This window comes from Lepidothrix coronata, unplaced genomic scaffold (assembly GCF_001604755.1).
Source record: "Lepidothrix coronata isolate B3197 unplaced genomic scaffold, Lepidothrix_coronata-1.0 Scaffold141, whole genome shotgun sequence".
Taxonomy (NCBI): Eukaryota; Metazoa; Chordata; class Aves; order Passeriformes; family Pipridae; genus Lepidothrix; species Lepidothrix coronata.
Window position 1 is genome coordinate 1,686,946 of NW_016690321.1, and position 18,402 is coordinate 1,705,347.

The following is an 18,402-nucleotide window of genomic DNA, read 5'->3' on the forward strand; positions in this document are numbered from 1 at the left end:
GTCTGGTGAGAGAAAGTAAACACTGGGAGAGTTGATGTATCAGATCACAGTGGCAGCATAACAGAGCCATCATCAAATGAGTTACAGAGCCCAGGATACCTCAAACCCTGCAGCACCTCTGAAAAAAAATGACATCACAGCTGGATGAGAAGAGGAAAGCTTAAGAGGAGCCAAGGAGAAAGAGGAACAAAACCAAAATGTACATACGATCGAGACTTATGCTGGAATAAGCACTAGTTTTTAATTCAAGAACATTCATTTTCAAGACTGCATTTTGAATTTAATGTCACGTTGTACTTCCTTCCAGCCCAATTTGCTTTGCCTGTAAGACTGACAGGTGTTCTGCAAGGTCATGATCCCGTATATACTGCTCCTCTCATGAAAAAACATCATTCCTTAGTGGTTAATGAAGATTTTCACAGTTTGCCAGCATCATTATCGAGGTCTCATGTGCAGGTAGTCAGCAAGAGTCGAAACACCACAAATTCCTGCTACAAACTAGATATAGTGTCGTAGAAATTACTTTGATTTGTAAAGCTATTCTTTTAGGGGGAATGTATAGAATGTATAGAATCTATGCTACAGTGGCACAGCACACCGACATTCCAACATAGATCCACCTACAATCAACAACTTTATTCTTGCCCTTCTGGCACAGGTAATTACCCAATATTTGGGAGAATGACAGAGAAGGAAATCAGATGTATTTGATATGATCATGTTTATTGCTAAAAATCATGAGGAACTAATAACCAGTGCCAAATTTCTTGCTTATATTTTCTGGATTCAAGCTCTTTCTCAAGATCACACTTATTTATTGCCTCATCACCTCTGCATATTCAGGCAGCTTTATGCTTCTCACATACAACCATAGTCTAGTCAGTGCCTAAGTGCTTCTTAATTTTCTTCAGTTGCAAGAGAAACTCTTTATTATTTGTGAGGTAAATTTTGCTCTAGTTTTCTGTACCAGTTTATGGCTTTTATTCTTTAAGCTGCACAAAGAAACCTCACTGCTTTTTGTATTCCCCCAGAAGGAAAAAGGCCTACCATGGTCTTCCACCTCAATGCAGTGTGCCAAGTCACCCAGGATCACCAACTACTGACATTATTTTCTTGGGTCCATATAAGCATTTGCTGTTGCTTCTTAAAAGCATAGTTGGGAAATTTGTGAGAGACTGGAAAATGCCTCTTACAGTGTTTTCGGATCAAATGGCAAAATAAATCCTGCTTGTTACCCACCCCAATAGTGATCTCACCAGGTATCTGCCACCTGAAATGGTACCTACATTAGTGCCTATAAGTTGCAGCTCAGAGAGAAGGGACTGAGGTGCTGTGCAAACCTACTGCAGTAGCAGGCAAGTTTATGCACAGCTCACCTCACTTCATTGGATGTACTTTTGTTCCTATACTCAGAAAGAAAATGTCAAGCACAATGTACACATGGAGCTGTCATGCAAACCAAAGCTTTTTGCATCCTTAAGCAGGAATGACTGTGCACTCCTGGGTGAAAGTGACAGCATGAGAGGACACAGACTTAAGCTGTGCCAGGGGAGGTTTATGTTGGACTGTAGGAGGAATTTCTCCACTGAAAGGGTGGTTAGACATTGGAATGGGCTGCCCAGAAAGATGGGGGAGTCACTGTCCCTGGAGGTGTTTAAGGAAAGACTGGATTTGGCAGTTAGTGCCGTGGTCTAGTTGACATGGTGTTCAGTCATAGGTTGGACTCGATGATCTCAGAGGTCTTTTCCAACCTAATTGATCCTGTGATTCTGTGAAGCACCTTCTTCAGCAGAAAGGTCTGAAAGTAACGCACAAGTACAAATTGATCTGCAGGGACCGGAAGGCACGCGTGTCCCTTCTGCGGGCATGCGGGAGCTCGCCGGGCGGCAGCTTCTCGGGACGTGGGCTGTGGAAGGGGCTCGGGCACAGACTCACGTAGCCCTTCCAGGCCGGCGTGGCGGCCGCCACACCGAGCGCCGAGGGCAGGACTACACCTCCCGGCGTGCCCCGCGGCCGCCGGCCCACGCAGCCCCTCCCACGCGCCGCGCGGCGCGGCCGGGCTGCGGTGAGGCGGAGGGGCGCGCCCCGTGACGTCAGGGCGCAGCAGCCAATCTCGGCGCGGGGAGCAGAACTGCCGGCGTTCAAATCCTCCGCCTCCCCCGCCCGCCCCTCACCCAGAGGCCCCGGCGGCGGCGGCGCGAGGCTCCGGCGCGTCCCCGGCACCCGGCGGCGGGACCCGCGCGGCGCGGAGGGCAGGTGAGGGCAGGGCAGAGGACGGGCGGCGAGACGGCGGCCGCCGTTATCGGCCGGGAGAGGGGGCCGTGCGTGGGGGCCGTGTGTGAGGCGAGGCGGTCCCATCCCGCGGGCTGACGCGCTCCCCGGCTCCGCCTGCGGGGGGCGCTCCCGGGCTCGCCCCGCCCACGCGCACGCGGGTTCCCCCCTCGTGGGTGTCACGCGCACGGCCCGGGCCCCGTGGGGTGGGGCAGGGCGGTCACGGGCGGCGGCGGGGCCGGAGCTCGGCTGCGCCCGCGGGGCAAGAAAGGAGCCCCCACCGCCCCCAGGGGCTGGCTGGGAGGAACCTCGGGCTGTCACCCCGCGCTGCCGGGCTCCCCGCTGTTGGGCGAGCAGAGCGGGCTCCTCCTCAGGACAGCACGGCAGGTGCCCAGTGTGTTGTCTACTGGAGTGGACAAAGTGTTGCCACTACAACATTCGTCTGAACTCACTTATTGACCGTCGGGAAACATCCACCTTCTTCACACAGTCTCTAAGTAGTGAGGAAACCTGTCTTCAGGCATTTCTAGGTCTTGGTTTAATTGCCAAACAGACTAACTCCTCAATCTTATTTTTTTTTCAAAGCTTTCCCTGTAGAAGAAGTAGCAGAGAAGAGACCTCTGGTAGGTTGATGGTTGGGTTTGGCTGACGTTTGCAATAAAATATGCTTCAGGATGTGATGCTGGATTTGTATGTTGAGATTAGGAAGTAGTCTGTGTGTAAGGTGAAGAAAATAAAGGGAGACTTAAAGGAAGGAGAAGCCCAAGGGGGTGAGTGCACCTGTAGAGAAGAACATCATAGTAGAACAGAACTGATTTTTAAAGTCAAGTAAATAATTGAACTAGGAGAACAGACTGACTTCTTTAGATCCTAACTTCTGTTCCTGTCTGGGAAAACCTTCAAGGATTGGAGGATGTCCTGTTTTATTTCTTTCTTAACCTTGGATTGGCAGAGGCTGGGAGGTGTCCACCAGTGTGGTGTCTGTGTGGCCTGGTAGGAGTGGAGTAAGTTATGTGAGCATTCCTCTATCTGCAGCACCTACTTGAGAGGATAGTCGTCTGAGAAAAGTCACGTTGATCAGCCTTGGAGATTTCCTCCACTGTCCCCATGTCCAAAAGCAATATTAAAATTAATCACCTCTGAAGAAAAGCCATGCTCTGGGGAAGCTGGAGGCTTCACAGCTGGGTATCAGGAGGAAAGTTTGTATATACAGCTTTTGTTTAGGGGTTTGTTTAAAGCCAATGCTGTTGAGCTCAAAGAGCTACAAGGGTGCGGGGTCACCTCTAAGTCAGACAAGAATGGAAGGGAATGGTTTTCTGTTGTAGGAATGAAAGTTCATCCCTTCTCACATCTGAAGTTTGTTTAAGTATGTGGCTTCTAAGCATTAGTTGTGTGTAGTCTTTTATCCCAGCAGAGGAAACATAGTCTGTTTATCCTGCTGAATGGATGGAGGCCAGTTCCTTCACACAGTGATTAATATTCATTAAATAATGCTATGCAGATGGTACTAGGCATGGCTAGCTTCAAACTTATGCCTCAAGGCAAAATGTTAGCTAAGTTATTGTGAGTGTAAGATCATCCTGTTTAATGTGTGACGAAATTTGTGTGGGACATCTGAAAGGGAAGAGAACCCGGAAGCCTCAGATAGTTTTGTATGCAGCACACACAATGTTTTCAGCAACTCGGTGGTTCTGGAACTGTGCTGACAAGGGCACTACTGGGGATATCACTGAAAAAGAAGAACAGTTGTGTTCATTCTAGCTTGCTTTGGAGAGCAGGGGGAAGTGCAGCACATATTAAACGTTGGGGTTTGAGGAGAGAGGAATATTACATTGTAATTTTTGGTGTTGCACAAAGAGTAATGTCTTAATGTGGCCTCGATCCATAGTTTTACATAGTGTTTATTTTTGAAGTGTAACAACTCCATCAAAACCCAAGTCTCATCAGTACTGAAAGAATTGGCACCATCTGACTGGTTGGCTTTAGAATATTAATCTAGCTTAGCTATCCCAGGTGAGCTCTGGGGAGAGCACTAATGACACTAAAAACTCAGTTAGATAGCTCAGTAACAAAAAGCACATTAGTGTTCAAATAAATATGGTTAATCACACAGATTAGGTATTGTAGTTTGAGGGTTTATGATAAATTCTTTTCATTGACAGCTCTTAACTTCTGGAAAAAGCAGGAACATGGCATCAGAAGACATCACTAAGCTTGCGGAGTCACTTGCCAAAACCAAAGTGGGTGGTGGACAGTTGAGCTTCAAAGGCCAGAGCCTTAAACTGAACACAGCTGAAGATGGTAAGAGAAAATAATCTCGTGTTTGGGAAGTGTCTCCCTGAAGTTGTAAAATTTTGTGGTAAACCTCCCACTAATCCTACATGGACAAGTTATAGATGCAAGGGTCGTGCAGCTGCTTCTGATAGAGACATTTCCTTCCCTTCTGGTATCCTGCTTTGACCTGGTACCCTGGCAGTGCTGCAGCTGCCAGGACTGGGGTTTGAATCCCTGGTTTGTAATTCTTGTATTCCTGGTGATCTTCCTAAGTGCTTTTGACAGTTGCTGTGCTTTAGAAGTCAGCGTTCTTTTTAAAAACAGTTAAGCAAGTGGATCACAGATTTTGTAACAAGACCTGCACAGAAGAATGGGCTGATACGTTAGTCTTTCTTTCCAAATTCTGACATATTTGTTAGCCTCTTACCTTGTTGGGCTTTTTTCAGGAATCTCTCTCTTGTTGGTGTATGCATATTTCATAATAAGAGTCTTACAGTGGCTGCTAATGTAGTAGATATCTGGAGAAAATGTATATATTCTTAATCAACATTTCTGCCATTCCAAGAAAAACAGCATGCTTTTCAGAGATGTTATTTGCTGTAGTGCTTACTTTTTTTTTTTTTAAACTAATTCCAAAGGTGATGCTTTTTTTATAGGTCACTTTAGTAAAGCAAAGGCACTGAACTATGGGGAGACACTTTGGAGCTTGGGAATGATAACAAGTGCCCACTGACAGGGGAGACTCTGCAGCCTGCTCCTTTGCCTTGCATAGGATTACTCTAGAGTTAAATCATTCCACCCTGACATGTTTGCTAAACAGACACCTGCTGAAGTTTTGCCAGTCACTGGGAACTTTTTCCTGATGAAGTGGCACTAATTCCCATCAGCTTTTAACTTAGTCCTTGCACCTTTGTAGACACATGCACTCTAGCTACTAAACCACGTGCTGAATGGCAGAGGAATTTTATTTAGGAGTAAGGATAGTTACTTTTGCAAATAGGAGGATGGCTATCAGAATAGAACTAGAAGCAAATTATGAGAAGGCAGGGTATGGCATAGAGGATGTTTTCTCTAGTGACCTGACATTTTAGCTCTGTTCCTATTGTTGTTTCAGGGTTCTTTCACATAGTGTTGTTCAGCTGTTTTTGCTAAAGGTAGCGCTGAGCAAGTATTGCTGGATCAGACAGTTACTGTAGTACCCAAGATGATGGTTAAAAGACCAACTAGATTATTTGCTTTTGCAGCTGAAGAAGTGATCAAGCAAATTGTGGAATTTGATGGCCTGGAAGCCTTGCGCCTGGAAGGCAACACAGTGGGTGTGGAAGCAGCAAAGGTCATTGCCAAAGCCTTGGAGAAGAAATGCGAGCTCAAGGTGAGATCCTAAAGTCAGGAGTAGTCAAGGGGAACAAGTAATGCAGAAATACTGACAGCCTCTTTAGGCTGTTCCTGCAGAAGCCTGCCTTGAGTTTGTCCTGAAGCTTGCATGGTGGCTCTTCCAGTAGGAAGAACAACCATATGAAAATACAGCATGACTTGGGGATAGTGGGAACACTTCCTGCATTCTTACCTTCCTGTTTAGGCGGCTTCCAATATTAAGGCCAGGAAGCTGTGTGAGGAAGAGCCTCTCTGCGGAGGCAGCATCTGTAAACAAAGAGCCATGGCAACAAAACGTTAAGTTCTAATGGAAAAGCTGGGTCAGATCTTCTGGAAAATGAGTCTTCAGAGAATGACTAGGGAGGAAATAATGAAGGAAATGCAACAGGAGGTTTATTTGTGCCCAAGTTATGTTTCCCTACTGTTGCTCTAGCCTGATATTAAGGGGGTGCTGTGCTGCTAGAGACACTGTCCTTAGGAGAGTGTTGTGAAACATTGATACACATTAATCACCCAAGTGTGGCTTTTCAGGCAAGTTCAGATTGTTGAACTCCATACCTCAGTAAAATCTGCATTCCTGATGTATCCTTCAGTTTCCTGTTGCTTTTTTCTGTGGTAATTTTCTCAGCAGAAAAGAATTCCAGGTTGAATGTAAGCAAGAATTCTTGTATTGTGTTATTTGCAGTGTGCATTTCAGTGCCTTTATGTCCTTGCAAGTGAAGTGAATGTAACACTAGTTCTTGCAGCCCTTTAGTGGTCAAATGACAATCAACTGATAACCCCAGGGAAGGGAAACAGCATTAAGCTGTCCACAGTGATGTAATGCAGCTTGTACATGTAAATCTTTATTACAAGTGTGTTGACCTAGATATTTCAGTGGTTTCTATTTGTATATTTCTTATTTTAGAGGTGTCATTGGAGTGACATGTTTACAGGGAGGCTAAGGTCTGAGATCCCCCCTGCTTTGGTAAGTAAAAACTAGATCTGGGACCTCTGACTAATGCAACCTCTTTTCTCACCTGTCATGCTTTTTGTGGGAGTATGTGGTTTTTTTGGTACAGAGCTGATCCTTCTCTGCACTGTTAACACTAAGTATCTCGGAACAGGTGAGTGCATCTCTTTTGCTCCTCCTGTATGAGGTGGAGAAGAGTTGATTAAAGAATAAATGCAAATCCATGCTAGCAAAGGAGCTTGTCACTGGGGGAAACATCTTCGTGATCCAATAGATAGAATGAGAGCTAAGCTTTCTAAATAGATCTTATGACTATGTCTTCCAAGACCATTACAGAGCTCCCTGCCTCCTTGAGTCCCATGAAGAAAAAATATGATAAACTCAACAGGATAAAACCAATATTTCTTTCAGCAGTGTAGAGGGAGAAACCCCCTTTAAAAAGTGTGTATTTGACCTAAAGGGATGGGATAATGTCTGGGTCACTACCTTATGGTTATCTTTAGCTTAATTTGCACAGCTTCTCTGGATTTAGCTGTAAAGTTTTATTTCCCCATGCAGCTTTGCAGAATGTCTTCAAAGTGGAAATTTTTTTGCAGCATCACTGTAATGCCTAGCCACTGCAGTGATGCTGTCACTAGAAGTTAATCCATTCCCTCCCACCCACTGCCATCTGTTTCCTTACAGATCTCTTTGGGGGATGCACTCATCACTGCTGGAGCCCAGCTGGTGGAGCTGGACCTGAGTGACAATGCCTTTGGGCCAGATGGTGTGCGTGGCTTTGAGGCTCTGCTGAAGAGCCCTGCATGCTACACTCTGCAGGAACTCAAGCTCAATAACTGTGGCATGGGCATTGGTGGTGGCAAGGTAAGGGTTGTCTCCTCTTTGGGAATGAGGTCAGAGCCAGGATTTGACTTCAGACTACCCTACACGGAATGGTTGAGGTTGGAAGCTTATCTTTGGTGATTGTCAACTCCCCTGCTTAAGGCAACTAGACCAGGTTCTTCAGGCTTGTGTCTAGTCAGGTTTTGAATACAGACTTCACAAGCTGTATGAATAGTCTATCCCAGTGTTTAATAATCTTCACATTAAAAAAGAGAGTTTGTGTTTAAATGGTATTTTCTGTGCATTAGTTTGTGTGCCTTTGTGTCTGGCTGTGCCTTCTTTACACCACCACCTCCCCTCATCCTGTTGTTCTAGCTGTTTTTACACATGGATGGTATCTCCCCCCAGAGCCTTCTCTTCTCCAGCCTTAATAATCCCAGCTGTCAGGTCTCTCCTAGTGAGTAAAATTCTCCAATTTTTTAATCAACCCTGGGACCCTTTGCTGGACTCACCTCACTATGTCCATGTAGGAGCCTGTAATTGGACTTGGTACTTGGATGCAGCTCACAGGGCTGAGTAGAGAAGGATCACTGACCTGGTGTCAGTGCTTTTCCTAAGGCAGCCCAGTAGACTTCCTTTGCTTCAAGTGCATATTGCCTGCTCATAGTCAACTTCCTACCCAATAGGACCCCCAGGTTCTTCTCTACCAGGCTATCATTGCCCCTCTGACTCCCAGCTTATGAGGTCAACCCAGTACATGAGGTTGTTTCTCTCCATGTGCAGGACTGCACATTTCCCTTTAAACTTAATGAGATTCTTGTTGGCCCGTTTCTCCAGTCTCAAGATCCCACTCCCTTACATGTTTTCATGGATAAATTTCAGAATTAAGTATAGAAATCTTATCCATTTTTCCAAGATAGGAAAACAGTTCTATCCTAAACACTAGATTCCATGTCAAGAGAGCTAATAGCCTTGGATTTGAGTGAACAGTATTGTCAAGCCTAGTACTGAAGGGCTGCCTGTTGGATGAAACAGAAAACCAGGACTGTTATCACTAGGAGCCTATGTGTTTGCATGTTTAGGAACCAAATGTTGTTAATGACTTGGTGTTGCAAAATTATCGATTCTTGCCTAAGACAAGTGTACGAGTGTTGTAGGTACAGACAGCTTTATTGTACACCCTGCTCTGGAAGCAGGTACATTTCAGCGATGACCAAAGTATTTCTTGAGGTGGATCTACAGAACACAGTTGGATTCCTTTAGAATGAGATGCTGAGGTAGTATTAACTGCTTGTTTTATCTTTAGATATTGGCAGCCGCTCTGAAGGAGTGTCACAGGAAATCAAGTGCTCAGGGCAAGCCTCTTGCTTTGAAAATATTTGTGGCTGGCAGAAATCGTCTGGAGAATGATGGTGCCACTGCCCTGGCTGAAGCGTTTGGGGTAAGTACCAAACCAGATCTTCTTGACAGCAAATTGGAGCAGGGTGTGATTCAGTGCTAGTGTTAAAGATAATGCACACAGAGGTTGCCTCAGCTTGGAGGCAGGAGCTGGTGGTTGGTTCACTAAAGTTGCGATGTCGCTGCTGAAACTAGTGTCTTCAATCAGTGGAATTAGAATTGATTGTGACCTGAATGTCAAAGCACTAGTTATGACCTTTACACAGTGGCTGTGTAAAGTAGTTACTTGAGGAAGAAATACTCATCTTCTGAGTAATTTAATGGTAGTCCTATGCCTTTTCCTCCTCCTGTGCTGATGGATGTTATGTGGCACTGGGGTAGGTGTACCAGCTTGACCTCTTGTGTGCTACTTTGCCTAGTTCTTCAATCATCTGGTAAAAGCAATCCAGTGTTTTTGCTAGGATCATCTGGTCAGGACTCAAAGTGCTGCCTAGCTTTCTCTGGCTGTCACTGTCCCACTTTCACTTTTGTTGGAGGAAGAGAATTCACTGTGGTTGGGGCCACCTAATTCCGTTTCTTCCCTCGATTGCTGCTAGAAGTGACTTTGGAATTATAATGCGTATTGTCAGGTATATTAATAATGATACTGCAGGTTACAGGTTGACTTTTTTTCCCTAAAGAACTGTCTGGATGTGATTTTTGACTAAGAAATAGGACTTCTTAAGTACTTGAGAGGTGCATAACACAGTGATTAATGGAGGATTAAGACTGAATGGCACTGCCAAAATGGGATCAATTACCATGTTTTGTGACATGCTGTTTAGTCCATAAAAAATGCTCATACTAACTTTCTTACATGTTTGCTTCTGCAATCAGGGCAAAATGTAGATCTTAATTAGAAAAATACCATATCCAGTGATGGTGTCTGGTCTGTTTCAGTGCTGTTGAACTGCAGGTGAAGAACTCGTTTTAAGTTATCTAGAGTAGGCACAGTAGGAGGATGATACTTGTGGCTCTTTGAATCAGGGCTTTGTGTTAATCTGACTCTTGCCATGAGCCGTTAATTTTACTTAGATTTGTGACATCATTGCTGGTGAGTAATTCTCTGTGGAAGAACTGATGAAGTTTTGAAACTCAAGCAATTTTAAGCAAATCCTAGAGTAGAGCAGTATACTCTTGAGTCGAAGTATGTTTTCTAACAGGTTTATCTGCATCTTTTCCCAGATCATTGGGACTCTAGAAGAGGTCCATATGCCTCAGAATGGAATTAACCATCCTGGCATAACAGCACTGGCGCAGGCCTTTGCTATCAACCCACTGCTTAAGGTTATAAACTTGAATGACAACACCTTCACAGAGAAAGGAGCTGTGGCCATGGCAGAGGTGAGTTGTTTTAAGCGGTTGCTTTGAGTAAGTCTAGTTAGCATTGGCACCTTTGGGTCAGTGGAACCACGTGTCATGCTGTGATGGGAAAGACGACATTCTAGAAGTGGTAGGACATTCATTTACTTGCATGTGTATTTCAAACATGTGCTGTTCTGCTCTGCAGACTCTGAAGGCGCTTCGGCAGATTGAAGTGATCAACTTTGGAGACTGTCTGGTGCGTTCAAAGGGTGCTGTTGCTATTGCTGATGCTGTTAAAGAAGGGCTTCACAAATTAAAGGTATTGTGTTCTTGCTGTCCAGCTCTTTTTGAGAAATGGAAAATTCAGCATCTTATGTTATGTTTTTTTCCTGTCTATTCTCCTGCCACTACTGGTTACTTTAAAGTGGGATTCACTTCAGTGCAGGCTCTGTGTTCACAACTGAAAAACAATAAGCTGTGTTGGAGATCAGTGGCATTACCACATTCAGCTAGGACTGTTCTGCATGGAGATGTACCAGTGATCTGTTTAGTCTCCACTTGATGTTTTTGAAATATTGGTTCAATTCAGCAAGTGCTCTTCAAAAAATCTGATAATAGAAGTATCTGCTTTTAGAACTTCTCAGAACATCGTGAGTGGGGACTGACATGTCTCTTCATGAACAGCTTGTAGTCTGCTCAGCATTTCATAGTTCATACAGCTAATGCTTTTTCTTTGTTAGGGTGTCTATCAAAGGTCCAAGTATTTTTAGTTTTTCAGCAATACCACAGCCTCCTACATCAGTATTTGCACAGGACTTGAATCTGACAACATTCTAGACAGGCTGAAGTCAAGTCAATATAAGTAAACTAGGATCTCTAGAAACACCTGCCATGAATTATAACTGCACTGAGATGGATGCTGAACACATAATTCCTAGTCTTGCAGTCAAAGACAAAAATTCATCTGAGTTCTAAAATCTATTTGTGTGTATGAACTGGTACAGAAAGAAGTAAGTGTTTTGTGGTATGAGATCCCTTGCTTGGACTTCTGCTTGTTCTACTGGAATTTGTATCCGAATCTCCCAGGAAAACTTAAGTAATGGAGATATTGAGATGAACAGCCAGAAGTTAAACCCTTTTTTCCAGAGCAGAAAGGGTTAAGGGAGGGTTGCATGAAGCAATCGCAGCTGATTCATTCTGTTCAAGGACTCCTTCCCTTATGCTGTTATTATTAAATCCCTTCTTGAATAAGGATTGAGCACAACGTGGAATGGTGGGGGATGGTGTCTAGCTGTTGAATAACTTTACTCTTACTAGTCTGTCCACGTGGTTTCTCTGTTGGCTGTGTTTGTCAGAAGTAGTACCACTCATGGCTTGTCTTTGGAGGGCCTTAACTTGCAACCAAACTGTCAAAGCAAATGTGCAGTCTGTTTGGTACAGTAGCTATCCTTCTTCAGTTAGACTTACTGGAGAATGAGTTCTGGAGTGCTCTTGTGACCCTTGATAAGTGAAGATCTCCAATCAGCTGATTGCTAAGGACTGAAATGTCTGCTACCTTTTTAGGTGAACAGTGATCTCTAGGCATTTTAAAGTGGCTACCTTCAGTAGTCCTGCTCTTAACACCAGCATGTTTCAAAATTCTCCTTTCAGGTATGAGGTAGGAGTATGTGTCAGGTTTTATTTTCAATTAAAAACACGTCTTTTCCTGAGAGCCTTTTCAAAGGAGTCTTTTCAGGACACTTGTGAGCACATGAGGTTTATGGGGATGATGTATGTTATTAGGAATTCTGCAACCATACATTATTCTGCTTCTTAGGAACTGAATTTGTCTTTCTGTGAAATCAAACGAGATGCTGCTCTGACTGTTGCTGAAGCTATTGAAGATAAGGCAGAGTTGGAGAAGTTGGATCTCAATGGTATGTAAGCTTACTAGATCAAAATCTCTCATTTGATTCCAATGAGAAACCACTAGGAAGAATGTTGACAGAATCACATATTGTAGTCTTGCAGTCAACATTTAAAAAACAGCGCTTGAAGTAGCTGAACTTGCATGACCCTGGGACAGGAAACAGTTTGATCCTGAAAGTTTTCTTAAACCATGAACTCAGTTAATTGTTAGGCATTTTTGGTACACTTCATAAGGTGGAAAGTTTAAACTGATATCTATACCTGTTTTCAGTAAAATTCTTTAATTATTCAGTGCTATCTCAGATACTTCATAGCTGCAAACAAAAACCTCTGTGAGAACTTTGACTGCTGTTGACTTTTGCTGTTCATACTATGGGTCACTGCATTTCACTGGTGCTGTGGTGTTTGTCCTTGTTTCAGAATTGCTGAGAACAAGAGCTGCTTATAGAACTAACAGGAGGTCTCTTAACACACTCTGAAAAATTAGGGGGTTTTGTCTCTAACCATTGTGTAATGCTGCTGAAATTTGTTTAACAGCTGTCTGATTCTGTCTGATAGCTGCAGTCTGTGTTGTCTCTAAGGTGGTGTGCAGAAATGGCCTATAACTGTTTGATTTCAGAAACAAGAGATACACAATGTACGGCTAAATCCTGTAGAACAAACCTGTGTGCATCTGTTAAGTCTACTCCCTTTCCTCTGTCAATCTAGGTAACTGTCTGGGAGAAGAGGTATGTGAGCAACTCCATGAGATCCTTGAAGGCTTCAATATGGCAGCTGTGCTGGGATCTTTGAGGTATGCAGAGTACCAGAGTTTAAATCAGAAGTCTTCTGACAATTTTCATTAACACTTCCATTCACCTATCTCATTTTAAAATACGAACTCTATCATTGCTGATGGATGTTGGTCTGAGTATGGAGCACGGCCAAGGGATTCTATAAGCAGGATATGCCTTGTGTCTTGTTTTCATTCATGGACTTACCATAGTGTTAGCTGTTGATTGTGTTCCTCAGTCTTTTCTTGCTGTTGTCAACTGGGTGACTGAAGCCTTAGTGTCCTCTTGGTCTGTTTTAGGTGAGATATGCTTCTTGCAGTAAAGCTTGAGGAGAGGCTGCTCTTTTGTTCTTGAGAAAATGTTATTAAGTGCCAGTATACAGGAACTGCAAGTGTTGTAATAAATGTGTAACACTCAAATCTTAGTGATGATGAAGGGGAGGAGGAAGAGGATGAAGAGGAGGAGGAGGAAGATGAAGAGGAGGAAGAGGAGGAGGAACAGCAACAGCTGAAGGAGAGAGGAGAGGAAGAACAGGAGTCACTGACGCCTAAGAAGATAATTGATTCACAGGTAAGCTTACTTCCAGATGGATTCCTGTTTCATCAGCTGGAAGAGAGTAAAGGAGGAAATGAGACCTGGAATGAGTCTGAACTTGAAGTGCTGACAGGTATTCACATTCCTGCAGGGGCTGGTACTGTTGTAACAGGGAGAACATTCAGGAAATAAAGAAAATTTATTACTTGAAAAATGTAAAAAAGTGTGAAAGTGTTGAAAGTATTGAAAAAGTGTGCATGTGTACACATGCGTGGAGGGAAAGGCTGAGTAGTGGTTGTAAAAACACACAGGTAGAAAGTCTTCCCATGTTCAGAAAGTGGTGGGAACCTCATACATGCAATGCCATGCACTTGTGCCAGCATAATCTGGCTGTTCCAACTCTGGGCTCACATGAGCCTCAAACAGTTTTCAAACAGAACAGATGTAGCTGTGTCCTGACCTGTCCCATGTGCTTTTGCTGAACCAGTGTATTTACTTCAAGAATGAACTTGAGATGGATTCTGTCTGTTTCAGGCTTCAACTCCAGTGCCATCTCCTCCTGTGGATGTTGCCACCTTCCTTGCTTTCCCATCACCAGAGAAGCTGCTGCGACTAGGACCAAAGTGCTCTGTGCTGATAGCTCAGCAGGTAGGTCAGATGGTCATCTGTGCTTGATTTTTCTCTCAGGATTATTTAATCCCCAGAGGTGACAACTTTCTTTTGAGACCTAGCTTTGCCTCTTCTCTCCAGTGATCCCCCTGTAACCTTATGGAAGCAGATGATGCAGTTAATGCTTATACTGGCATCAGAGCTTCTACACAGAGTAATCTTGTTTGTGTTGCTTTTGCTTGGTGTTATGGCCAAGGCAAAGCTGATGTCAGTCAGCTGAAGGCTGTAATTCTTGCCACAGCCCTAGCAGAGACCCATGTTCTGTAGCTGGTGACCAGTGAACTGATTTCTTTATTTTTTTTTCTCTTTCAGACAGATACATCTGATGTAGAGAAAGTAGTTGCAACTCTCCTAAGGATATCATCAGTCTTCAAAGATGAAGCCCCAGTGAAAACAGCAGTGCATGAAACAACAGGTGACTGTGCCTTTCCTCACTTTGTGGTGTGACCTGCTCCAGTGCCAAGGATACCACTGTCCTGTGGGCTGAGCCATTGGGCCTTTTTTTCCCTGGCAGATAACAAAGTACTGAGCTGTGCCACGCTGTTGTGTGGAGTGAAAGCAGAGATTGATCCTGAGCTTAATATATCCTGTGCTGCAAAAGCTTGGCAATGATTGTCTGTTGTAGCTGCAGTTGTAGTGGGCCTTTGCTGTCCATCCTTCATCTCCTTGATGCCAGGCTGTCAATAGCCAGTAGTTAGTTCTGTGTTCCAAGGTCAGTTACTTTTTCAAGGCTCTTTATTTAAAAAACATTTTGCAGGAACGAGCCTACCCAGTGTAGTATTACAAGAGAGTAAAGAGAGACCTCCTAGTTGATGTCTCTTTTTGTCAGTCAAACATCTTTAATTTCTTCAGGAAGCAGAGATTTCCACCATGGGCCAAGACACAGAAACTGATGTTCAGATGAGGGACTGTTCCTCACAGTATATTGTGGAGCTGTAATTTGGGTTAGGTTTGATTAGTGTGTGGACTAAATAGTTATCCCTTCGTGTTCTTGCTTGGAAACAGGAATTTCCAAACAATTCTAGGCATTTAGTTTGAGGTTTTTCTTGCTTTACTTAAGGACTGGGAGTTTTTTATCTGTCATGGTTTCAGAGATTATAACTAGTCCCTGCAGAGACAACTGAAATCTTAACAAGTGTTATGTCCCAAAATACCTTTAACAGCTGACATTCCCTGAGTTTCTGTATGATCAATCTTTAATCTTAAAATCCATAAATGTCCTTTTTCTGTGTTTCTTAATATAATGTGCTTATTTCTTTTTAGATGCCTTGATGAAAAAAGCCTTCGGTTCTGCCACATTTAATTCAGATGCATTCATCACAAACCTCTTAATCCACATGGGACTACTTAAGGTGAGGAAGCAGGAAAGAGTTAAGTTATGGTCTGTTTAGGCTGTTGAAGACCAGACCGACTGGGTTTTGGGTAATTATGTTGCCATGGAAGCAGCTGGGTGCCTGTGCATGCCTGATGCCCAGGGACAATGGAAGTCTGCAGGTCCAGCAGAAACTGCAAATTGCAAGGTTGCATTAGGATGAAGGACATGTCACTTCTCTGTACATCTTCTGCTTCGTGTGCTCTGCATTCTCAGTCATCCTCTAAAGGTGGGGGGGGTCAGGTAAGGCAGCAGTGCTGCTGCTGGACTATGATCTCTATAAAAAGCCATGTCCAGGAGTCTAATCTACAATATTATTAGTTAATCAACATTATTATTAGTCCTTCAGGGCACTTCTTGATAGCACAGCTCAAAAACGTTTATCCAACTATTCATGCCAGATCGGTAGTGTACAACTTCATGCTTTGGAGTCTCTTTGCCAGTGCTAATGTGAAATATGTAGTTACAGGGAATAAACCTTAGCAAAAAAAGCTGGAAGATCAGAAGGAAACCTGCGAATTGCATTAGAATACCTGTAGAGAGGTTCTGTCTGCAAACTTAAACACCTTTGCCTGCTTGTGCTGCAAGGGTTAATATTTCTCACTGCCTCAAGACCTGGAAGCTGAGAATGGAAACTTGGACCAAGACAATTCTAAACTCCAGAGTAGCCATAATCTGTTATAGCAGCCTGCTATTAAATAAGTTTATGAATGTCCTTCCAGTAATACCCAGCTTGAGGTACGGACAGCTGTTGACATGCATGGATAGGTCTTAATTTCCTAAAAATCAGTTTAGTCTCTCCCTGTGTTTATTGTATATTGGACCAACACTGTGCTTCCTGCTTCTCAGAAAGGTCAACAGAACCTGAGATGGTATTTTGTTCTGCAGAATGCCTGTTTTGGGGACTGTCACCTACCTCTGACCCATATGGAAAATAGCAAATATGCATGAGGCACAAAGCACAGTGCTTCCAGGAGAGTTCTCTCAGGCCAGGAAGTGGGTTTGATAATAAAGCCCTTGAGGATTGGCCAACTGACTGTGATGTGCTTAATTCAACAATCCTTGATAGTGGAGAGGGAGTGTACTCCATTTTCTGTCCTACATAGCTGGAAGCACATGAGCCACAGATACTCTTAGCACCATACACTCCAAGGTCATACATACACCTAGGAACACAGGTCTAGATCCTGTCTGCAGAATGAAGGGTTTTGTTGAAATGGCAGCAGAGAAATAAAAACAATGTAAGAGTTGGGGCATGTAGGTTAGTGTCACATTAGGAGCAAGAATAACTTATGCTTCATGTAAGCACGGGGATGACCATTGGCTTTATCTTGTAAACAGTTGAGACCAGTTTTGGGAACACTGCATCGGGTTCTGGAGGAAACCTGTCAAAGAGCTGGAGATGGTATAAAAATGAGCAACAGAATAATACAAGAAAAAACTGTTAAGGCAACTGAATTCTTTATGGATTGAAATCTGATGAAATTCCATAGGAGAACACTTCGACACAGGGCCTCAGAAGATTTGGCTGTTTCACTTGCAAGTTTACTACTTCCCTTTGCCCATTTCTACTGCTGTCAGTTGATAAGTACCAGAATATTCTTGATACTTTATTTCAAGTGCTGGGAGTCTGTGGAATTGGCTACCTTTTGTGTTGTGGAACATTACACTTTATCGAGTGACCAGCTTTCTCTGCTACGGTGTGTGGGAACACTTTTATTCAACAGAGGATTTCAGTGCCTCTGTGAATTACTGTGGTTTAGGTTAAATTGTGATTGTCTGATTTCTGACTTCATCTTCTTGTCCATTTCTCAGAGTGAAGAAAAAATCAAAGCTGTTCCAAGCCTCTATGGTATTCTTATGACCTTGAACCATATGGTCCAACAGGATTATTTCCCTAAATCTCTGGCCCCGGTTCTCTCTGCTTTTGTCACAAAGTGAGTATTGTACTTGCCATGCAGTTTTCTCCATGGGAGCTAGTGAAACTGTTTGAGTTAATAGCTCAGTTTAGTGCACTAAATATCTGTTCTGAAATTGAGGATTGATAGTTTAATGGGCATCTCCTTTTTATCTTGTTTACTCCAGTACGTGAGGTTCACAGTAAAAAAAAATAAATAGAAAAAAAATAAAAATCTGATCATAAAGAAGGAATAGTGGGAAGTTGGCTTTGGAACAAAGTGTCTCTGAAGCAGATACTGCTAGTCCCTGTCATAGAAGAGGTGTTTTGAGCTTAAGGAAACCTGCTGGGTTTCTGGCCACTGCTTGGGTGAACTGTGAGTACACTGGGTCTAACTGTGCCTTCCAAATCATCTTTCTGAGTATGAGGGTCAGCAGAGCTCTACCAGAACTGTCGTGCTGTGTGACACTGAACACCAGCAGATGAAAACACTGCAAAACACAAAGACTGAATTTGTTTCTAGATGAAACTTCCTACTGTGACAGCAACAAAGTTAGTGATTTTTTTTCTGGGAACTAAATTGGGAGCATAAGTATTGAAGAAGCTGCTTTCACTGCCTGCCTGTATTTAATGTTGTTATTTCCACTATAGGTATAGAATCAACCCCTGCCTCCACCAGCTTTAGCTTTAATGTATTAAATGGCTATGGAGGCCATATCTCTTCTGGATTAAATTAGTATGAATTTCAGCATTGATGAGACTTGAGGGGAGAAAAAAAAAAAAACAACAAAAAAACAAACGCCCAAATAGACCT

At 43.4% G+C, this 18,402-nt stretch overlaps 1 protein-coding gene across 2 annotated transcripts in view; it reads left to right on the plus strand.

The window, feature by feature from the left end:
• The first annotated feature begins 2,181 nt into the window (after positions 1 to 2,181).
• Positions 2,182 to 18,402, plus strand: part of RANGAP1 (Ran GTPase activating protein 1) — a 21,246-nt gene continuing 5,025 nt past the window's right edge. Inside the window, exons 1-16 of one of the 2 annotated variants that reach the window (XM_017827657.1) lie at positions 2,182 to 2,256; positions 2,857 to 2,894; positions 4,434 to 4,572; positions 5,790 to 5,917; positions 6,827 to 6,886; positions 7,556 to 7,735; positions 9,000 to 9,134; positions 10,316 to 10,474; positions 10,641 to 10,754; positions 12,252 to 12,351; positions 13,052 to 13,136; positions 13,542 to 13,686; positions 14,185 to 14,298; positions 14,632 to 14,734; positions 15,583 to 15,671; positions 17,507 to 17,628. In XM_017827657.1, coding sequence (XP_017683146.1) covers positions 4,461 to 4,572; positions 5,790 to 5,917; positions 6,827 to 6,886; positions 7,556 to 7,735; positions 9,000 to 9,134; positions 10,316 to 10,474; positions 10,641 to 10,754; positions 12,252 to 12,351; positions 13,052 to 13,136; positions 13,542 to 13,686; positions 14,185 to 14,298; positions 14,632 to 14,734; positions 15,583 to 15,671; positions 17,507 to 17,628 — 1,646 coding nt within the window. In that variant the 5' untranslated portion in view covers positions 2,182 to 2,256; positions 2,857 to 2,894; positions 4,434 to 4,460. Of the gene's footprint in view, positions 2,257 to 2,527; positions 2,772 to 2,856; positions 2,895 to 4,433; positions 4,573 to 5,789; positions 5,918 to 6,826; positions 6,887 to 7,555; positions 7,736 to 8,999; positions 9,135 to 10,315; positions 10,475 to 10,640; positions 10,755 to 12,251; positions 12,352 to 13,051; positions 13,137 to 13,541; positions 13,687 to 14,184; positions 14,299 to 14,631; positions 14,735 to 15,582; positions 15,672 to 17,506; positions 17,629 to 18,402 lie in introns of those variants that run through there. The other variant, XM_017827658.1, reaches the window with a different exon arrangement.